Raw genomic sequence first — 20,855 nt, 5'->3', positions numbered from 1 at the left:
TATCTGAACAGAAGAGACACAAGCTGGTGTAAGTGCCACATGCTGTCAAGCCATGACAGTGACATGGGACCACAATGGATAAAAAGAGACAATGAGCACATGTGGCTGGCAAAGGCTGGACTGCATGTGGAATAATGCCTTCATCTAAAGCAGCTGCAGCTACGGTGGAAAATAGGGCTCCTCAGGCAGGCCTGAGGAACTAGGTTGACAAGTTCTCCCTTACTTGGGAGAGGAATATACATTCTTGTCATTACTCATGGTATCCACCATGTGCTAATCAACTCTTTCCCTTCCTCATTCTAAGAAGGGACACAGGGCCATAAGAAAGGCAATGCAAAATGCTGCCACCTGGTACATGGCTGAAAGGGAAAGGATAATACAATCCCATAAGGGAGAGAAAGGACAACAAAACAATGGGTAGTTAATGTTTCTGCTTTATCTAGCAACAGCCAAGCCAGGTTTCCTGGGAAGTTATGAACCTGCTGACTCTGAATGATGGCGGGATTTATAGTCAGCTCCAGGTTGTCTGTCTTTGACATTCTATTCACTCACATATTTGCATATTCAGAAGCTGTACGAGCACAAAAATATTAATATGAAATCCACTATACGTTACAGTAGAATGACATGTAATTTATTCATATAACTGACAATTAGGCAGTACTCAAAATTCATTTAAATAAGCAAGTGGTTACACAAACATCTAATAATACTAAAATTGATAGTCAGAAGGTATAAAATACCATGGGTATGAAATGCCATGGTAAATACTATTCAACAGACTACAATCATAATTCCAAACTAAATCACGCTTTTTAAAATGATTTTTAGCAGTTCTGGAACAATTTGACTTTTCCCTTTCTAAGCAATTTACTTCTTCCACTGATACAAGACAAGGTCATTATTTTCAAGAAATATCGCAGAGTGACTTAGCTTAGGTTGCTCTCTTGAAACAAATTTTCTTGCAAATTGTTTTTTAATATTGCCCCTTGACATAGAAAACAAACTAGTCAGCACTTAGTTCCCCAAGCAAATACGCTTGGATCAGAACAGTGCCAGGGTGTAACCAAGTTCCGCAAGAGGCAGGCAGTGAAAAACCTTTTGCAGCTTTTGAAATATGCTTATTTCTTTTCTGAGGCTTCAAGCATCATACACTTAGGCATCCAAGCCAGTGAAGTTATGGGAAAATAGTTTGATATACAGATGACTATGACACAATTGCAACTGGGATGAGGGGAAGTTACAATATAATTCTGCAGTACTTCAAACAAAAACAGCTCCTACCTAAAGTTACTTCTTGTAAGCCTCATTACATTTTCATGAAGCATAGCTATGTTTGCAGGAACAGTTTGGCTTATCATGTGTCTGTCTGTATTATTTTATTTATTTATTTATTTATTTATTTATTTATTTATTTTTGAGATGGAGTCTTGCTCTGTCGCCAGGCTGGAGTGCAGTGGTATGATCTTGGCTCACTGCAACCTCCACCTCCCGGGTTCAAGCGATTCTCCTGCCTCAGCCTCCTGAGTAGCTGGGATTACAGGCACCACCACCACGCCCAGCTAATTTTTGTTATTTTTAGTAGAGACGGGGTTTCACCATGTTGGCCAGGATGGTCTTGATCTCTTGACCTCGTGATCCACCCACCTCAGCTTCCCAAAGTGCTGGGATTACAGGTGTGAGCCACTGCGCCTGGCCCTGTTTTGTATTATTTTAAAGTCTTATACTTTATCAGAATGAGGTCCAAGCATGAACCTGGCTTGAAAAGCTAGCAGCAGTAGTCATGAAACATATCAATAAATTAAAAGGCTTTCACAGAATGAGATTCAGCTAAACCTCTTACATACAAAATACAGCTAGAGAAATACAATTCTTTAATGCTGAATTATGAGGGACAGGAAAAAAAGTCTAAAAAAATAGAAAACTCTCTCCATACCTGGGTATCAAGGCAAGATGTAACACTGCATAATGCCACAATATGAGCAGTCACTGGATGACAGATACTCCAGAAACAGCGGTCTCTGGGGATCTCGGAATTATGACCAAGAGATGAAAACACCGTACCAAAAGGCATGCATACAATCACTGTGTGCATTCAATGCGTGAGCTGCGACCTAAGCAGAGATCTAACAAGACAATGAGGCAGTGTTCCAGGGTATCCATTAAAACCGGCGTGGGCAACTACATGTTGATTAAACCTTCCGAGGCAGCAAAATGTGGGCACAGCGCCATGTCTGGGTTCTGCAGCTGTTTGATGATCCTCTTGCGGAATTTCTCCCTCACACGATTAAATTCCATTATGTCCATGGGGTCCTCTTCGATCCAAAACTTATGAAATTCATGCATCAAATAGCCTGTTGAAGACAATACAATGATAAGAATGCAGGAGAAAAAAAATCCTTAATCACATTCAAAATCATTCTGAATGCTGAGGGAGATGCTGAACCAAGCCACAGCAACCATGGAGCTCAAAGAAGACGTCAAAATCTAGAAAATACCACTGTTTAAGATTATTCTTTAAAATCAGTGCAGTTGAAGCCTACCAATCTGCAAGCTTTTTGCAATTGGCCCTGGAATCATTCTAACTCTTCCCAAGCAGGAAGACAAACCAGTTCTGCCATCTCTTGAGTATGAATCGCATTGGGAACATTTTCTGAAAGGCTGACAGTGACTACTTCATCCTTCTCCTCCTAATTAAATTAGTGTAACGGTCCAACTTTTCAAAATCACCCCACTCAGCCTTTATTCTCTTGATATTTGATATAACTAAAGTTTTAAATTACCCCGACAATCAAACAAATGCATTCTGACACTCTATTATGAGACAATAAAAATTGTAAATCAACCCTGAACAACACAGACTGGTCATTAAACCACATGAAATTGTTAATAAGACTTCCTTGCTCTGAAGCAATAATTTCATATTCAAATCCTTTGGTGTCCCAAAAATGCTATCCACGAGTGATCTGGATTGAAACAATTTGGGGAATAAATGTTAAGTATTTGATATAAGAACCTATTCATTGTGCTTTGTTCCCCATTATGCCCCCTCCCACTACCACATTTGTTTAATTATTTTTATCTACCACATTTAGTATTGAAATATGCGTAGTGTTTTTTTTTTTTTTAATACTAGATACTTGTAGGTAGTAAACTACTACAAGCTCAGGTGTCTCTACATGTTAGAAAGAAAAGTACTTAAGGAAGTAATCCTAGTTTTAAAAAAAGAAAAACAGCCAGGCATGGTGGCACATGCTGTAGGCCCAGTTGTTTGGGAGGCTGAGGTGGATCACCTGAGCTCAGGAGGTCGAGGCTGCAGTGAGCTGTGACTGCGCCACTGCACTCCAGCCTCGGTGACAGAGTGATACCTGTCTCAAAAAGAAGAAAAGAAAAAGAAGACAAAAGAAAAACAAAGATTATGCAAAATTTTCTTTGTCTTAACATTAGAAGGAGGTAGAAAATAGAAGACAGGATTCTGGAGCCAGAAACCTGGTTTGAATCCTTGCTTTTCCACCTGCATGCATAAATGAAAATGGGGAAGGGGAGGATGAGAAGAGAATTTGGAATAAACATACTTAATTCTAATAGTACAAAAAAAATCAATACTTTTTGTTTTTCTGGTAACTAGCTATGTATGAAAAAATGCTCAACATAATTTCATACATTTTTAAAAATCTTTACTCATATATTATTTTAATACAAAATTAGGAGTGACCTTCACTGCCCCCAACACACATGGCCGGCTGCTGGTCCTCTTCCACAGACCCTTCCCTCTGGTTACTTGTCTCATTACATTGTTAAGTATGCTTATATTTGTTTAAGTATGTGGTCTCTCTGTAAATATAGGAGAAGGAGGGTTGGGTTGACTGTTCCATTTCTTTTTTTTTAAGTTTATTAATTTTTTAGAGGAAAGATCTTGCGATGTTGCTCAGGCTGTCCTTGAACTCCTGGCCTTGTGTTATCCTGCTGCCTCAACCACCCAAATAGCTGGGACTACAGGCACATGCCACTGTGCCTGGCTTACGCCATTTCTTTTAGGACTAGCCTGCCTTTGGGCCTTTCACACACTAGAATTGACTGTTTTTAACATTTCTGATGAGGGCACACACCAACCATCACTCTACTGGCCTTGAGGTTACACAAGCCAGGGCCCCACTATCACTGTCATGGGAACCTGAACACATCAGAAAAGGCCCAAATCAGAAGTATCAGTCACCCCAGAAGCCATCTCCTCTGTCTCTCTTCATCTGATGCTTGGATTCCCGGAGGCAGCATTCAGGCTTGAACTTCTCTGGTGACAACACTGACTGTTTGTTCCTTGGATGAGGAACCTGATTCTTAAAAGCTTGTTTCTTGCCAGGCACTGTGGCTCACACCTGTAATCCCAACACTTTAGAAAGCCAAGGCAGGAGGATCACTTGAGGCCAGGGGTTTGAGGCCAGCCTGGGCAGCACAGGAAGAACTCATTTCTACAAAATTTTTTTTTGAGAGAGGGTCTCGCTCTGTTGCCCAGGCTGGAGCACAGTGGCGAATCTCAGCTCACTGCAGCCTCCACCTCCCAGGTTCAAGCAATTCTCCCAGGTTCAAGCAATTGCCACCATGCCTGGCTCATTTTTGTATTTTTGGTAGAGATGGGGTTTCACCATGTTGGCCAGGTTGGTCTTGAACTCCTAACCCCAAGTGATCCACCTGCCTCGGCCACCCAAAGTGCTGGGATTACAGGTGTGAGCCACCATGCCTGGCTTACAAAAAGTTTTTTTTTTTGAGACAGAGTTTCGTTCTTGTTGCCCAGGCTGGAGTGCAATGGCACAATCTTGGCTCACCACAACCTCTGCCTCCCGGGTTCAAGTGATTCTTCTGCCTCAGCCTCCTGAGTAGCTGGGATTACAGGCATGTGCCACCACGCCTGGCTGATTTTGTATTTTTAGTAGAGACAGGGTTTCTTCATGTTGGTGAGGCTGGTCTTGAACTCCCAACCTCAGGTGATCCGCCCGCCTCGGCCTCCCAAAATGCTGGGATTACAGGCATGAACCACCGTGCTTGGCCACAAAAAGTTTTTTAGAATAAGATAGCTATGGTGGCTTGCACCTGTAGTCCCAGCTACTTGGGAGGCTGAGGCGGGAGGATCACTTGAGCCCAGGAGTTTGAGGCTGCAGTGAGCTAGGATGGTGCCACTGCACTCCAGCCTGAGCAAGAGAGAGAGAGAGAGAGACTCTGTCTCTAAAAAACAAACAAATAAAGGTTCTTCCTCATTCTGGGCCTAAATCTGTTGCCCTGTATTTCACAGAACAACTTCAATCCTTCCCTAACTCGTGTTTGAAGTGTGCTTTATGCCCCGAGCTTTTCTCTTTCCCTGCTTCTCCTCACCATTTCTCATACGCCATGATTTGGAGCCTGTTTGTCATCTGGTTGTCATACTAGCTACGTATGGAAAAATGTGCACATCAACAGAAACTTGTTTCCTCTGATCTCAGTATCTTATTCAACCAACCAAAAGAATTCAATCACCTGTCCATTTCAGTGACTGGGCAAACTCCTAAAATATTCCAAGAATGATCTGGGGTACTTGTTAAAAATGCAGATCCTCCCAGATTTAATGAGACTTGCAATTCAATAAGATGAAACTTGTGTCACTAAAGTTGAGAACTTTGGTCAAGAAGATTCTCTTTTTAAAAAGAGAGTTTCCTTGGCTTCCTTCTAAATATGATTTTTATGGTTCTAAAATAAATCGATGATAATTTATAAATCCTTCTTTCCTTACTATGTAAAATACATACATAAATTTTCCTGACTGGTCTCTGAGCTCAAATAAACACAGCTATTTTGTACATAGAGTCAGGTTTCCAATACTATGAATTAAAATAATCGATAATGCATCTCATTAGTATTTCTTGAGTGACAGCATCTTTTCTCCTGTTGACAATGATAAACAGGCAATATGAAAAATCACCTTTTAATGAAGAATTCATTTTTCTGCAATATACATAAATGTTCACCTTTCTACAACGTGCAGGAGTATTGGCAACTCACTCTAAAGGTGATGTAGTGTGGCACAGTTACAGAAGAATGTGGATTCATTTGGTTTCCCCATTTTCCTACCTTACACACAATTATAGAAAAACATCTTGAAAGGTTTAAAGGGCTTGGGTAAGGGTAGAGGAGGGGCTGGCTCATAATCTGACACCATGCTGAGGATTCTTCCTCCGAAGATTGAAGACTGATTCCCTGGGACTCTCTTTCTCTATCCCATCAAGAAAATAATTAGAGACTGTGTAACATGATCTTAATCAAAATGCAGAAATGGTGGTCTGGCTTCCAAGGTGCATATTATAATCATAAAACTCCACTCACTTATATAAATTACAGTGTTCAAAAATTCATTTGGTCTGATCTGTCAGTTAACTCATCTGCCGATGAACAAATATGAAACAGGCACAGTACTAGGTATTGCGGATGAAGAAAAAGGCAGACTTCCTGTGCTCCCTAATGCTGGGTCTATTGGAGAGAGGCAAACAGGAGTATAATTGCAGCTGATGATTTGTTCACTACAGAAGCTAACAAAGCGGCATGGAAAGGAGAGGGAGAAAACAGAGGCCAGGCTATTTTCCACCATCTCATTGCATTCTTACAACAGCTGTGGAGTAGGTAACACAGATATCACATCTCCATCTTTCAGATGCAGATATTGGGCTTAGATGAGTTCTTTGAATGGTCTACAATAACAGATACAGCTGGAAGCTGGAAACCAGGGCCTGAAACCAGCTGACTTTTCACCACGGCAATAGGCTGCCTTTTCCAGTACATTCTGTTCCTCTGGTTCTTATTCCTACAGAATAGTTCCTTCTTTTGGAGGTCAAAGAAAAAAATAGTTTCCTTTTCCTCTTCTGGCCTTTGTACTTTCCCTTCTGCTCATTTACACCTAAACTCACTCTATTTCAATGGGGCTGTGTGTTCAGTGGAGCTTTAGACTGAATGCAATTTTTGTAACATAGTGCCTTGGCAGCTCAGTGTTCACCGAATAATACTGTAATGTCACAAGGATGGAGCTATTATATTCTTATATTCTTCTACCTAGACGGAATACTTGTTTTGAATACTAATTTGGCCCTCTGACTCCAGCCTGCAGCATATTTGTTGCTGCTTGAATGTCTTGGTTTTGCTTCACTGCATTCGGTTAGTAGAGAGCAGAGACATATGCAAGGACACAGGTAACTGCAAGAATATTACAGAGGAGACGTGCAGAACTGATCATGTCTGATTGAGGAACACTGAGTCTAGGGCACAGTTTGTTTCCCTTAGAGAGGCCTGAGTCCCTCTGCCTACATACACCACAATCCATAGGGGGATTGCTGCTGCTTCCAAAACCTGATGAGGGCCTTCGGAAATATGTAATCCTATTGCATACTTGCTCATCTGGGCTAGGATTCTCTTGGAAGCGTATCAATCCAGGCCAAGACTAATACTTTTTTTCTTTTGTAGAGATGGGGTTTCACCACGTTACCCAGGTTGGTCTCAAACTCCTGGGCTCAAGTGATTGTCCTGCCTCAGCCTCCCAAAGTGCTGGGATTACAGGTGTGAGCCATCGCGCCTGGCCTAAGGATAAAATTTCCCACAGAAACTAGACTCTCCTTTCTCCTGCAAAAAACATCAGCCAGTATTTTAGCCATCCATCCATCCATCCATCCATCCATCCATCCATCCATCCACCCACCCACCCAACCCCCCACTAGTTACTGAGCACCTCTACCCTGTACCAGGCTTTGTGCTGAGGATACAGCAGCGAAACCTGCCCTTAAATGCCAATTCTTTACGATTCTAACTTTGACTCTTTCCTGGGAGTGCTCCCTCCCTGTGTGGCTCTGATATTCTCCCAGGTGCTGATGAATCACAAATCTGTAGCTTGAGCCTTTCTAATCCTTCAGCACTCCAGAGCCCTATATTATGAGAACGCCCACTCTGCAGCTCCATATGGATTCCCCAAGAACAGCCCACCCTCAGTATGCCTAAAACTAAACTCATTCTACCTCCCCTCAAAACCACTTCCCTGATTTCCCTAATGAGCATGGTAAATACAGAATAGGGCAAGTATAAGGGGCCAGGGAAACATGGCAAGAGGCTTTCTTTATCTAGATGTTGATGCTCTTTGACGTGGCTTACAGAGCTCTTCAGGACTGCCCTCCATCCTGCTCTTAGGCTTCCAGTGCCATCTCTAGTCACCACCCGGCAAACCCTATGCTCGATTTCTTAAATCCACATACTCTTTTGCTTTATGGCCTTCACAGGACCACTCAGCCACCATTGCCTTATTTCCTGCCACTCATTCTTTTGGTGTCTTCAAAAGTGGCATTTGCTTTGGAGAAACTTCCCTGACTTCCAGGCTGAGTGAGCTAAGGCAGCCACAGACTTTTTCAATATTTATTTATTTATGAGATGCAGTCTCACTCTGTCGCCTAGGCTGGAGTGCAGTGGCGCAATCTCGGCTCACTACAACCTCTACCTCCTGGTTTCAAGAGATTCTCGTGCCTCAGCCTCCCGAGTAGCTGGGCTTACAGGCATGCGCCATCACACCTGGCTAATTTCTGTATTTTACATAGAGACAGGGTTTCACCCTTTTGATCAGGCTCTTCTTGAACTCCTGACCTCAAGTGATCTGCCCTTCTTGGCCTCCCAAAGTGCTGGGATTACAGGTGTGAGCCACTGTGCCAGCAACTTTTCCAATTTTTAGAAGCAGTACCTTTACTTCCTCAATCACTAAATTCTTCCTACTACATTTTATTTTTTTAAAGACTTTTTTGTTTCCCTGAAGATAATGCTGGACCCACTACATTTTAAGTATTTGTTTAAATGCCTGTCTTCCTCAGCATAGAACCTAATCCATAGTAAAATCTCAATCATATTTGTTGGAGATGCTCAGAATTTTTATAGGAGTGAATATAATCATCCAATTATCAAAGCAGGAGCTGTGATAATGTATGTAAGGGACTTACATTTTCCATTAACAAGTTGTAAAGTATATGTGTTTTATAATTTACTTTTCATTTTTATCTAAGTTATACATGCACATTGTTCAGAATCAAATAGTTTAACAAGTCTTGTTATAAAAACAAAAAACCAAAAAACTCCCCAAAACAAAAAAAGCAGTCTCCTGCCCTAATTCCTGCTTTCCTAAAGCAACATTTCTTTTAGCTGATTATTTTCGTTATTGATCTTTGTAGCTCTAATCAACATGCTTTCCATTACTTGATTAAAAATTTTTGTTTCTTTATAGAAGATAAAAATTTAGCTCCCGCTCACTCACCCCAGCCACATAGTCACTTATTTTCTCACCCTTTTCTTTACTTTGTATTAATAACTGCCTTCTTTGGTTTATTTGCCTGGCTTCCCCCTTAATTTAAGCCTAAACTGTCTCCTATATATGCCAATGTCTTCTCAATGTGTTCAAACATGGTAATATTCTGTCAATTTCATGTTCTTCAAAGAGTCTCTCCCACGGCCTTCTGACTTTCTAGAATCTAGATTTATTATTTGCAGCCAATTGCACAGATATTTTGGGCTTTCCCTTCGCTGCTCTCCTGGGATAGATTTCCTATTTTCTAGACCCCATTTATTCCTTTAGGATTACTCTCTTATTTTGTGGAAATAAGCTTCCTGACAAAGGTACAGAGAAGTAAAATGTTTACGACCTTGCATTAAGAAACTGTCTTTATTCTACTCCCATACTTGATTGGTAAGGTAGTAAGTTATACTGGGTGTAAAATTCTAAACTGGAAATCATATTCCCTCAGTTTTAAAAGATATCTCTCAACTTTGATTGACTGATTGATTGATTGAGATGGGGTCTTGCTCTGTCACCCAGGCTGGAGTGCAGTGGCACAATCATAGCTCACAGCAGTCTTGGCCTCCAGCAATCTTCTCACCTCAGCCTCTTGAGTGGCTGGGACTACAGCTGGCTAATGTTTTATTTTTTGTAGAGTCAGGGTCTCGCTATGTTGCCTGGGCTGGTCTCAAACTCCTGGGCTCGAGTAATCTTCCCGCCTCAGCCTCCCAAACTGCCGGGATTATAGGTGTGATGTGCAGTGCCCAGTCTCTCTTAACTTTTGAAGACAATACTCTGTTTTTTAGAATACAATGTTGCTGTTGAGAAGTGCAATGTCATCTTGATTCCCAATTCATTGTGACAGCTTTGGAAGTTTTCGGGGTCATCTCTTTCCAGTATCATTAAATTTCACAATGATTAGAACCTTGGTGTGGGTATACATTAATCTATTATGTAGGTGCTTATTACTTTAAGTATGAAAACTCATACTTCAGTTCTGAAAATTTTTCTTAATTTAATTCTTTGATTCCCCTTCCTTAGTTTTCACCACTATTTTTCTGGCACTTCTATTATTCAGATATAAGACCTCACAGAGTGATCCGTTAATTTGACAACCTTTTTTATTTTCTATTTTTCATCTATGCCTTTTTGTTCTACTTTCTAGGAGAGTTTCAACTTAATCTTCTAATCCTTCTTGGAGATTTCATTTCTGCTAAAACATAGATCTGAGAATTAACTCAGGCTATCTTCAGAACCTGCACTCTTAAGTGCTAAGCCATGAGGATCAGAGGGAGAGAAATACCCATGATGTCTTTGAGTCAGACCAGAAGGGGATACACTGAAGATTATGCAAGAGCAGGAAAGAGAAGAATTTACCATGCCTGAAAATATAAGTGTAGATTTTTGAATGAGAAAACAAAAAACTCAGAACCAAAAGAGGAAGTTCAAAGGCTCCAAAGCAGCCATATCACAAAGATCTCTCAGTTTCGACCCTTGTCTGGAGTGTTCTATAGAAATCTCTCTCTCTCTCTCTCTCTATATATATATATTATATATCATATATAATATATAATAAAATATATAATATATAATATATATAATATATAATATATATAATATATATCATATATTATATATTATATAATATATATAATTTATATATTATATAATATATATTATATAATATTTAATGTATTATATAATATATATTTATGTATTTTATATATAATATATAATATATTTTATGTATTTTACATATAATATATAATATATTTTATGTATTTTATATATTATATATTATATATAATATAATATATAATATATAATATATAATATATAATATATAATATATAATATATAATATATAATATATAATATATAATATATTTATATATAATATATAATATATTTTATATATAATATATAATATATTTTATATATAATATATAATATATTTTATATATAATATATAATATATAATATACATTTTTATATAATATATTATATATAATATACATTTTTAATATATTATATATAATATACATATATATAAAATATACATTTTTAATATATAATATATATAATATACATATATATAATTTTTTTTGAGATGGAGTCTCACTCTGTTATCCAGGCTGGAGTGCAGTGGCATGATCTCAGCTCACTGCAACCTCCATCTCCCGGGTTCAAGTAATTATCCTGCCTCAGCCTCCCAAGTAGCTGGGATTACAGGTGCGCATCACCATGCCTGGCTAATTTTTGTATTTTTATTACAGATGGGGTTTCACCATGCTGGCCAAGCTGGTCTTGAACTCCTGAGCTCAGGCAATCCACCTGCCTTGGCCTCCCAAAGTGCTGGGATTACAGGGGTGAGCCACCACGCCCAGCGCAGAAACCTATATTGTTAATTATACAACAGGATACTTACAGAATGTTTGCTGAAAGTGAGACAATGTTGGAGCTTCTGGGGCGATATTGTAGAAATGGGTTTTTAGAGCTCCGCTGACCAGTAGATTATATGCCAGGTCAGTTATATTGATGCCCACAATTGCAAATGAGTACCTATAAAGTATAAACCACAAAACCAACTGTGTGTCACATAGAAGAAATAAGCATTTCCCATTAGCATGCTAAAAGACACTCCTGCCAGTGCCATGACAGTGTACAAATGCCATGGTAATGTCAGGAAGTTACTCTATGGTCTAAAAGGGGAAGAACCCTCAGTTCTGGGAATTGCCCACCCCTTTCCCAGAAAACTCATGAATATTCTACCCCTTGTTCAGCAAATAATCAAGAAATAACCATAAAAATAGCCAACCAGCAGCCCTTGGGGCTGCTCTACCCATGGAGTAGCCATTCTTTTCTTTTATTCTTTTGCTTTCTTAGTAAACGTGCTTTCACTTTACAAAAAAAAAAAGGCATTTCAATAATGGATAATCCGATATTTAACTTACTATTAAATTATCAGAGTGGCAGGTCACCCATCCATCCCCACCCTATGAAAACCTTGACTTTTGTAATTTAGCAGAAAATTTCAGTAATATGTATCAAGAGAATTGATAGTTCATATACTTTGACCTTTCCATTTCCAAATATATGAAAGAAAAAAAATCTGAAGTGGACAAAGCTTTATAGATATAATTCATTATAGCATTTTTAATAATGGCAAAAACATGGAAACTATTCAAATATCCTAAAGAAGATAGACAGCAAAATAAATTATGGTGATCTCATATAATATATTACACCTGATTAAAACTATCTTCTTAAAGACAATTTCAGCAGGATATAAAACATTATGGATAGAGCAAGCCATTTTATTATATACACACAGATGTGCAAGGAAAAAAATTAAAATAAGATGCCACAAAATATTAACATGAGTATGCTAGAGTAATAAGATTGGGTGATTTTTTTGTTTACTTTTCTACAATAAATTGTATATTACTTTTATGATGGGAAAAATGTAAATAAGGATCTTAACAATGTATATTTTCTAGTTCCTTATTTACATGTTTACCAAAAATTAACGGAACCTGAGTTCTTAAATCCTCTCTGCTAATATAAATCCAGCACAGAAAAAAATTCTCTGTTCAGAAATATTTTTGGATAATATGGGGCATTATAAAAAAACTAAAATAAATTTTTATCAAATAGCCCAATATTTGGTAAAATCCTTAAAAGAAAACTACCAAACTACCAAACACAATTCTTTTTTTTTTCTTCTTTGAGACGGAGTCTTGCTCTGTCGCCCAGGCTGGAGTGCGGTTGCGTGATCTCGGCTCACTGCAAGCTCCGCCTTCCAGGTTCACGCCATTCTCCTGCCTCAGCCTCCCGAGTAGCTGGGACTACAGGCGTCCGCCAACATGCCCAGCTAATTTTTTGTATTTTTAGTAGAGACGGGGTTTTACCGTGTTAGCCAGTATGGTCTTGATCTCCTGACCTCGTGATCCGCCCGCCTTGGCCTCCCAAAGTGCTGGGATTACAGGCGTGAGCCACCGCACCCGGCCCCAAACACAATTCTAAGTGATTTCTCAAAATCATTTCCTTATAATTACAACTTTCTACCTTGTCAGTTGTTCATAGGCAAAGTAATATCATATAACCATACAGATAAATCCACAAACATATAAAAGGGTACTTTAAACATTTTAACCAGATTGTATATTTCTATTAGGACAAGTAGAGTTTCACCCTTGTCTTTCATGATACTCTAGTTCTAGTTCTGCTTCTGTTTCAGGTGGACCATCTTTCCAGGTGAGATCCCATACTCACCCAATTGCCTTATCCATCCTTTTCTTCTCCCATTCTGCTTTGCTGAATTTGCTGAATGGATGAATGAATAAGTAAGTAAGTCAGATTTAACCTCTAATTGGTACTTGTTCTCTTTTAATGCTTATGTTAAAACTGTTAACTATATGCAGAGATGTCTGTAGCTCAGTTATCCGACAAATGTTAAGCCACAGTACAATTTATATAGAGGTCAGAAATGGAATTATTTAAGGCCATGCTATTTACCTCCTATCCACTTTAGTATAGCCATGGGAGACAGCCCTAAAGGCCAAACATTAAGCTATTCTTTTGCACTATCATTAATGATCAAACCCCTCCTTCCTGAAACATTTAGTGAGGTAACTAGATGTCGCCTCACTCTCTCATGATTCCCTACTGCATTTTGTTTGGTTTTACCTAGTGGTGTTTATCCTATTTATCATACTATAATAATATAATAAATAATATTATTATATTATTTGTGATGCCTGGTACATGGTAGATGCCAAATAAATGTTCATTGATAAGTAAATGATTGAGTTAGTAAAAGAAAGAAAAGAAGAAAGGAAGGAGGGAGGGAAGTAAGGAAGGTAAGGAAAGGAGGAGAGGAAGGAGAGGTGGCGAGGGGGGGAAGCAAGGAAGGAAGAAAAAAAGGAAGCTAGGGAGGGAGAGAGGAAGGGAGGGAGGGAGGGAGCATTTACAGGTTTTAAAAATTCTGTCCCAATAAGTGCTATGGTATTTCTTCTGGCTAAGCTAAGTCAGTAAGCCACAGCAGCTCCATTTTCATCTTTTTTTGTAATTTGAGCTTCTGAATAAGACTGTTTGAAAAAAGATTTCTATCATAGAAGCATTCTGAAAATGCTTTCTCTCTCTCTCTCTCTCTCTCTCTCTCTCTCTCTCTCTCTCTCTCTCTCGGCCTCGCTCTGTCATCCAGGCTGGAGTGTGGTGGTGCAATCTCGGCTCACTGTGCCCTACATTCTATTACTCTGTGTGCATCTGCCCCACTCCCATTCCCCACCATACAGCCAACAGAAGGAGGCAGGACTCATGTTCCATTCTTCCCTGTAACTGATGTAACCTTTATTCAGTATTTTACACTAAGGTCATATGGCCTTTTCTTATACTTCCAATGCACATAGAGATGTAATTTAACAAGGAGGCACCGTTCATTTATAAAGCTTTGTTGAAGAGAAAATGGGTGCTTATAAATTCTTATATGTAAATTTGTATAAATTGTATAAACTGTAGTTTGCATTTGAACTCAATACAATGTAAAAACTAGTTATTATGAATATTTAATTTCTCTCTATCTAACTAGAAGAAAGGAGAGTTCTCCAGAACACACAGCAAAGATTTTATTACAAGACATGCATATAATACACACAATACACAACCACAAAAACATTGCACAGAATTGATATTTAACAAGTGTACTTTCTATTCTATAAATGGCTATAATTCAAAATAACTGTTTTTAATTCATATTAAAATGTGCCACCTATTTTTAAAGTGTAACTTCTGGCTAACAAACCAAACAGCTGAAGAGGAATCAGGAGATCAGGAGATTTTTTTACCTTAAAGATTCATATCCAAACTAAAATAAGGTATGTGTGCAATTTAAGAAATTTTATATATAAGAATTTATAAGCACCTATTTTCTCTTCAGCATAGCTTTATAAATACACAGTGTCTCCATATTTATTAAATCATATCTCTATCTGCATTGGAAATATAAGAAAAGGCCAAATGATCTCTACTTATTTGATACTTATAGGATATCCTGGCCCAAACAGATGGCATTCCCCTCGTTGGGAGAAAACAAACACACACACAAACTCATAGTCAAAATTTTCTTCTTTAACTTGAATCCACTTTTATCCCTCAAGTTACTTTAATACTCAACCAATGGATGTTTACAAGAGCAGCAATGTGTCATGCTTGCTGAAGGATAGACAGGAAAGAGCTTTCCTTAGTACACACTGACTTTTCTCTCTTGAACACCTGAAATATTCAGGGCTTGACAGAACCTACGCTGATATCATAATCAATCCATATATACTTTTATCAGACATCAGTGAAGGACAGTAGCATTTTGAAACATTCTGATCTGTATCCAATGACATTTACCATCAGTTTGAAGTAATTAATACATGAACTTTATTGATTTAATTTTATTGTAGTTTGAGGGATAAAGCGTGGTAATTTTATATACATGACTACACATATATGCATGCACACACAAATGCTAGTCTCTTTTTAAGTAAGAGTAGTCACCCCAAACCTCAAATACTTTCTCTTGGATGGCTGACACAGGAGATACAACTATAAAGCTTTGCTTTAAGAATGACTCATAGACAAAGTCAGTCCCCCTCCAATGGTTAATCAGAAATATTGCGAGCTTATTGTCACTTTGCAAGGACTGAGGAGGACTCGTGTCTTCTGACTGATGTTCCTCCAGGAAATGCCGCCTGAGAGCATGGACTGACTCCCCAGCCAATTTTAACTAGAGGGAGTTTAGAGTCTCTACATACAGAAAAATGCAATTCAGAAGATGTAGTTAAAAAATTAATATCGCTTGATTTTAACCATATAACAAGAAAGAGCTAAACGATTGTAGTGTTTTTCTTAAAGGAATTAATTTTTAATCGTATAAAATATTACAAATGTAAATTTGGGAAGTGTAATATGACTTAATGAATCTTAGCCAAATGAAGCTAGAATGAGTAAAATAGTAAGGTGGAGGGGAAAAAAAAGCCCAACTCAACCTATCCCTGAATCTTGAGACGGTTTTGATAAAATTTTGGATTTACTTAGCAAACATGAATACTAACAACTAAGCTACCATCATGCTGAGGAGAAAAAAGTCATATAAAATTATGATTGCAAAATTATGGAACTCCTTCTAAGAAGAGTGACTAACACACACACACAAAACTACCATTTATAATAATCAAATTAGATATATTAATAGAAGGGCAAAGTTGTTCTGTGCAACAAAATTCCAAAATAAAATTCCCCTCTCTGGGGTAAATGGAGTCAGAACAGGTGTGGTGAGGTGTTCAGCCTTTAGGTGGGTGTTCAAAATGTTTCTCCAACCAGGTTCTGTCATGGCTGTAGAAAGACTGTTTGACATTTTCCAAGTGGTCAGTCTCATCTGGTTTTCAGTTTGTTAAAGCATAGCCCAGCTACAATTAACCGTATTAGATTAAAAGTTTGAAAATGTTGGCTTTTTGAAACAAATAAATTCAGAGTTCCTTAAAAAAATTCTTACCCATACTTATTCTAAGACAAAATAAAAGCAATAAAACACAAAAACAAATAAAAAATACCTTATTTCTTCTTTAGTGATATCCCTTCATGTAATCAAAGAAAAAAATTAGAAAAGTAAATGAAAATGCAAACAATTTAGAATCTAGAATTTTACAAGAAAGAAATAAAAAAAAAAAGCCTTAGTAATTCCAGATGTTCTTACTTGGTCCCTGACTTCTTAACTTCCATTCTTCCTTCTGTTCCCCCGTCATCTTTCTTGTCTCTGGACTCTTTCCCCCAGATCCTGCCCTTCTTCCATGCTCACCTCCTCAGTCTTCCTGGACACTAGTGACTCTATCAGTCCCTTTAAATACATTCTCACCTGAACGGTGCCACTTTACATCCTAAATCTTGGAATGAGTACCTGAAGTTTTAACCTTCCAACTCAGCATTTATTACAAGGGCTTGTTTGAAAAAGCTTTGAGCCTCACTCTCCTGAGAATCTCATCAACAGATACATGCAGGAGATGAACTTCATTTGATCTAACCCATAAAACCTAATTCATCTTTTACTTTCAACAATTACCTGCATTTCGGATGAAGAGAGTCAGACAGGACCTGCTGAGCTGCTGTGGCATCCCTTTCCGCGAAATACCTGCAGTGGGAGGGAAAGAAAACCGTAACTCTATGCTTGCTTACTTGCTGAATATATTCATTTTAATCCAATTCGAGGTCATTTTGAATTCAGAGATGGATACTGGCATAAGGTTATCACTTGTTTCAGCTCCTCCAGGGAACAAACAGCTTTTCACAACAGAATTTTCCAAATGTAATGACATGGTAGGGTAGCTGTGAAACCCACATAGATTTAAGAATGTATCCAGTAGATTTTGAAAATTTCATTAAGAGCTTTGCCATTACCTAGAGAACCAAGGATTTTATTATGAAGAGGGGTTATAGAAGAGGGGGTCGAATAGTTTGGTGTTTAGAGGCCTTCAGAAGGCAGAAGCCTTGGTGAAGGGACATGATGAAAGAAAGAAAAGACTGGAGGAGATGAGAGAGGATATGTTTCAAATATTCATTGCGAATTTGAATTCTGGATGAATGGAAAATATCTTACTGAGTATAGATATGTTAAAAACAATAACATTTTATTCTAAGGGGAAAAGGTAGTTAAGTTTCCTAATAAACACAAAAAGTTGCACACCCTCAAACATGATTCATTAAAAAGTACTTCATAGAGACAATGCTAAAACAATAGCATATATTATTTAATGTGATATGTGTGTATTTCCTGCATCAATCTAAAGCGTAAAAGAAGTTCTTGAATTTCCTCTCAGGAAATTTCAAACCCAAGTCAGCAATTGTAATGCACACATTCACAGTTGTTAATGAGACTGAGTTTCTTTTCATACTTTTGTCGGTTATCTGGGTTTCCTATTTTATGTCTCGTCTGTTCATATTTTTTGGCTCAGTGAGTCTAAAAATGTCCTCAAATAAAAAAGACAAATAACCTTATAGATAATAATATACTGAACATAGATCCTTTATCATTTATGTGAGTGTCAGTCTTATCTCGTTTTACTTTGTTTATGGGGCTTATCTTACTGCAGTTTTCAATTTTAATGTGTGAAATTTATTGATTCTTCTTTTCCAGTTGATGCTTTTTTTGCTCATGTCTTTAAGAGATCTCTCCTTACTCAGATATCTTGATTTTCTTCTAAAAGTAGGAAAGACTTGTTTTGGACTTTCAACTTGTGAACTGAGGTGAGGTAGTGATTTAATTTATTTTTCTCAATGGAAGGCCAATTGTCCCAGTTATTTGAAAGCTCAGACTTTATCCACTTATCTGTGACATTGTCTTTCTCATTAATGCTTACTTTCCATTGATTAATATTACATTAAAACATTTCATAAAAGAATGGGTGATTATTAAACTTCTTAAATTTAAAATAAAGGGAAAGATCTAGGGGAAAAATGGGATGCCACCAAAATGACTGAGTAAGGCTTAATTAACCTCTTTTAAAAATACATCACTGCCCTAATAGGGTAATGTCAAAGGACACAAGAACCAACTTGAAAGGGCCCTCTGACTCAAAAAATAATGACTACACATGACTGAATTAAAGCATGAAAAAAATAACAAGTACAATTAGTTGAGTTACAATAAACATATAAAAACACAGGAGTTAACAAACGGTGTTATACAAATAGAGCAAAAAAAAAAAAAATTGATCACTAACAAGGGAACCAGGCTACCAACTCTTGACTCTGAGAATTGGCAAGCAAATACAAAAATTGAGTATCTGTCCTGCCTATATTTCAGAGAAACCAAATAACTGTACTCTACAAGGAAACCAAGTCTTTAAAAAGTCCAGCCAACAATTATAGGAAAAATAACAGAAATAGAAAAGCACTCTTTATACAATTAATTAATTGGTTCAGTAAAGATCATAGAAGGAAGAAAGGCTGATGGTGGACTTTACACTGGAGGCATCAGGCTGGGATCCCTCTGATTTGTTGCAGCACAGGGCTGAGAGTGGAGGGACACTGAAGGCCTCCCGCTGTGATGTCAACCTGAATCTCTTCAGGCCTGTCTGCATACCTCCAATTTTCAGGAAATACAGGGGACGGATACAAATGCGAACAGACAAATCCAGACCATGGGACATATTACAGGACAACTGTTCTGAAATCTTGAAGGTAATGACATGAAGGAGGGGGCAAAAGGAAGGGACAGAGCAAGAGAGACTGACCTAATTTAAGAAGACCAAAGAGCATAGTAACTAAGTGCAATGTGTAGATCTTACATGGAAGTGCACTAGGACAAACCAGCCATAAAAAGTATTTTAGAGAGAACTGGGAAATTTGAATATGGACTGGATAAAGATGACACCAAGGAATCATTGTTAATTGTGTTTGGTGTGATAATGGCATTGTGGTTAACGTGAGGTAATATTGATTTTTTTAGAACTACATATTAAAATATGAAGGGTGAAATGATGGTGTAGAATTTTCATTAATACCCTTCTGCCAAAAAAAAATGTTGTGAATATTTCAAAACCTCAACAATTACTGAATCTGGATGATCAATACAAGGGTGTTCTTTACAGTCTTCTCTGTTTTTACATATGTGTGAAAATTTTCAATAATAAAACAATTTTTTAAATATATTTGAGATTTGCTTTAAAAATCCATGAAGTTTGCTGAAATACAAGGAAGGTAGCAGACACTTTTAACATTTTATGAACCTGACCTCTCAGGGGACTTGAATGTTTTCTTTGAGTCTTATGGGAAGTACCTTTGAAGCTAATTACTCAACTTTTGCCATTTCAGTATGAGGAGACCAAAACATCACTCGAACACTCAGCTGTCCTTCATTTTACTTACTGCAAATTGTACAGTCCCAGAAGTCCCATTCCTCGAAAATCTGTTTTAGGATCATCACCTTGGAAACCAATTTCACACCACTGCTTAGAAATCCGAGATTCCAGTGGAGTATTGGGCTTCAAGAATTTCCATAACTGTAGGAAAAAAAAAAAAGAATTACTCTGTTGATACACCCTTTCCTATTGGTTCAGATTTTGTAAACTACATTATTAGGAGGAGCTTTGCAAAGCTGAATGTATGCATATACATTACAATTAAAGATGTGATCATCTATGACAATGAAAGACAGAAAAAAAAAAGATGTGATCATCTTTCAATTATTTATGACAGCATTTCTCAAAGTATGATCTGAAGCCTCCCAGGAGGTTCCCAGGACCTTTCCAGAAGGTCTGAGAGATAAAAACAGAACCAAAAAACAACTATTTTATAATAAAAGAAGAGGTTATTTGCCTTTTCGCTCTCATTGTCTCATGAGTACACAGTTGAATTTTCCAAAGGATGCATAATGTGTTGTGATATCCTTGCTCTGAAGGCAATGGATTGAGTACTTATATATTTTAATGTTTAAAGTCTTTCTATTTTAATTTTGAAAGGAAATTAGATAGTAGGTAGGTAGGTAGGTAGGTAG

The 20,855-nt window shown here is 37.7% G+C and overlaps 1 protein-coding gene across 5 annotated transcripts in view; it reads right to left on the bottom strand.

The window, feature by feature from the left end:
* Positions 1-444: 444 nt before the first annotated feature.
* Positions 445-20,855, bottom strand: part of ELMOD1 (ELMO domain containing 1) — a 76,093-nt gene continuing 55,682 nt past the window's right edge. Inside the window, exons 6-11 of one of the 5 annotated variants that reach the window (XM_063671396.1) lie at positions 20,228-20,361; positions 17,424-17,492; positions 16,918-16,941; positions 13,592-13,642; positions 11,745-11,878; positions 445-2,354 (exon numbers count right to left, since the gene is read on the bottom strand). In XM_063671396.1, the coding sequence (XP_063527466.1) occupies positions 2,182-2,354; positions 11,745-11,878; positions 13,592-13,642; positions 16,918-16,941; positions 17,424-17,492; positions 20,228-20,361 (585 nt within the window). In that variant the 3' untranslated portion in view covers positions 445-2,181. The remainder of the gene's footprint in view (positions 2,355-11,744; positions 11,879-13,591; positions 13,643-16,917; positions 16,942-17,423; positions 17,493-20,227; positions 20,362-20,855) is intronic. The other 4 variants (XM_063671395.1, XM_054440823.2, XM_054440824.2 and 1 more) reach the window with 4 other exon arrangements.

This window comes from Pongo pygmaeus, chromosome 9 (assembly GCF_028885625.2).
Source record: "Pongo pygmaeus isolate AG05252 chromosome 9, NHGRI_mPonPyg2-v2.0_pri, whole genome shotgun sequence".
In the NCBI taxonomy this organism is placed as follows: domain Eukaryota; kingdom Metazoa; phylum Chordata; class Mammalia; order Primates; family Hominidae; genus Pongo; species Pongo pygmaeus.
The sequence above is the reverse complement of the archived record's forward strand: the minus strand, read 5'-3'. Positions and strand labels throughout refer to the sequence as shown.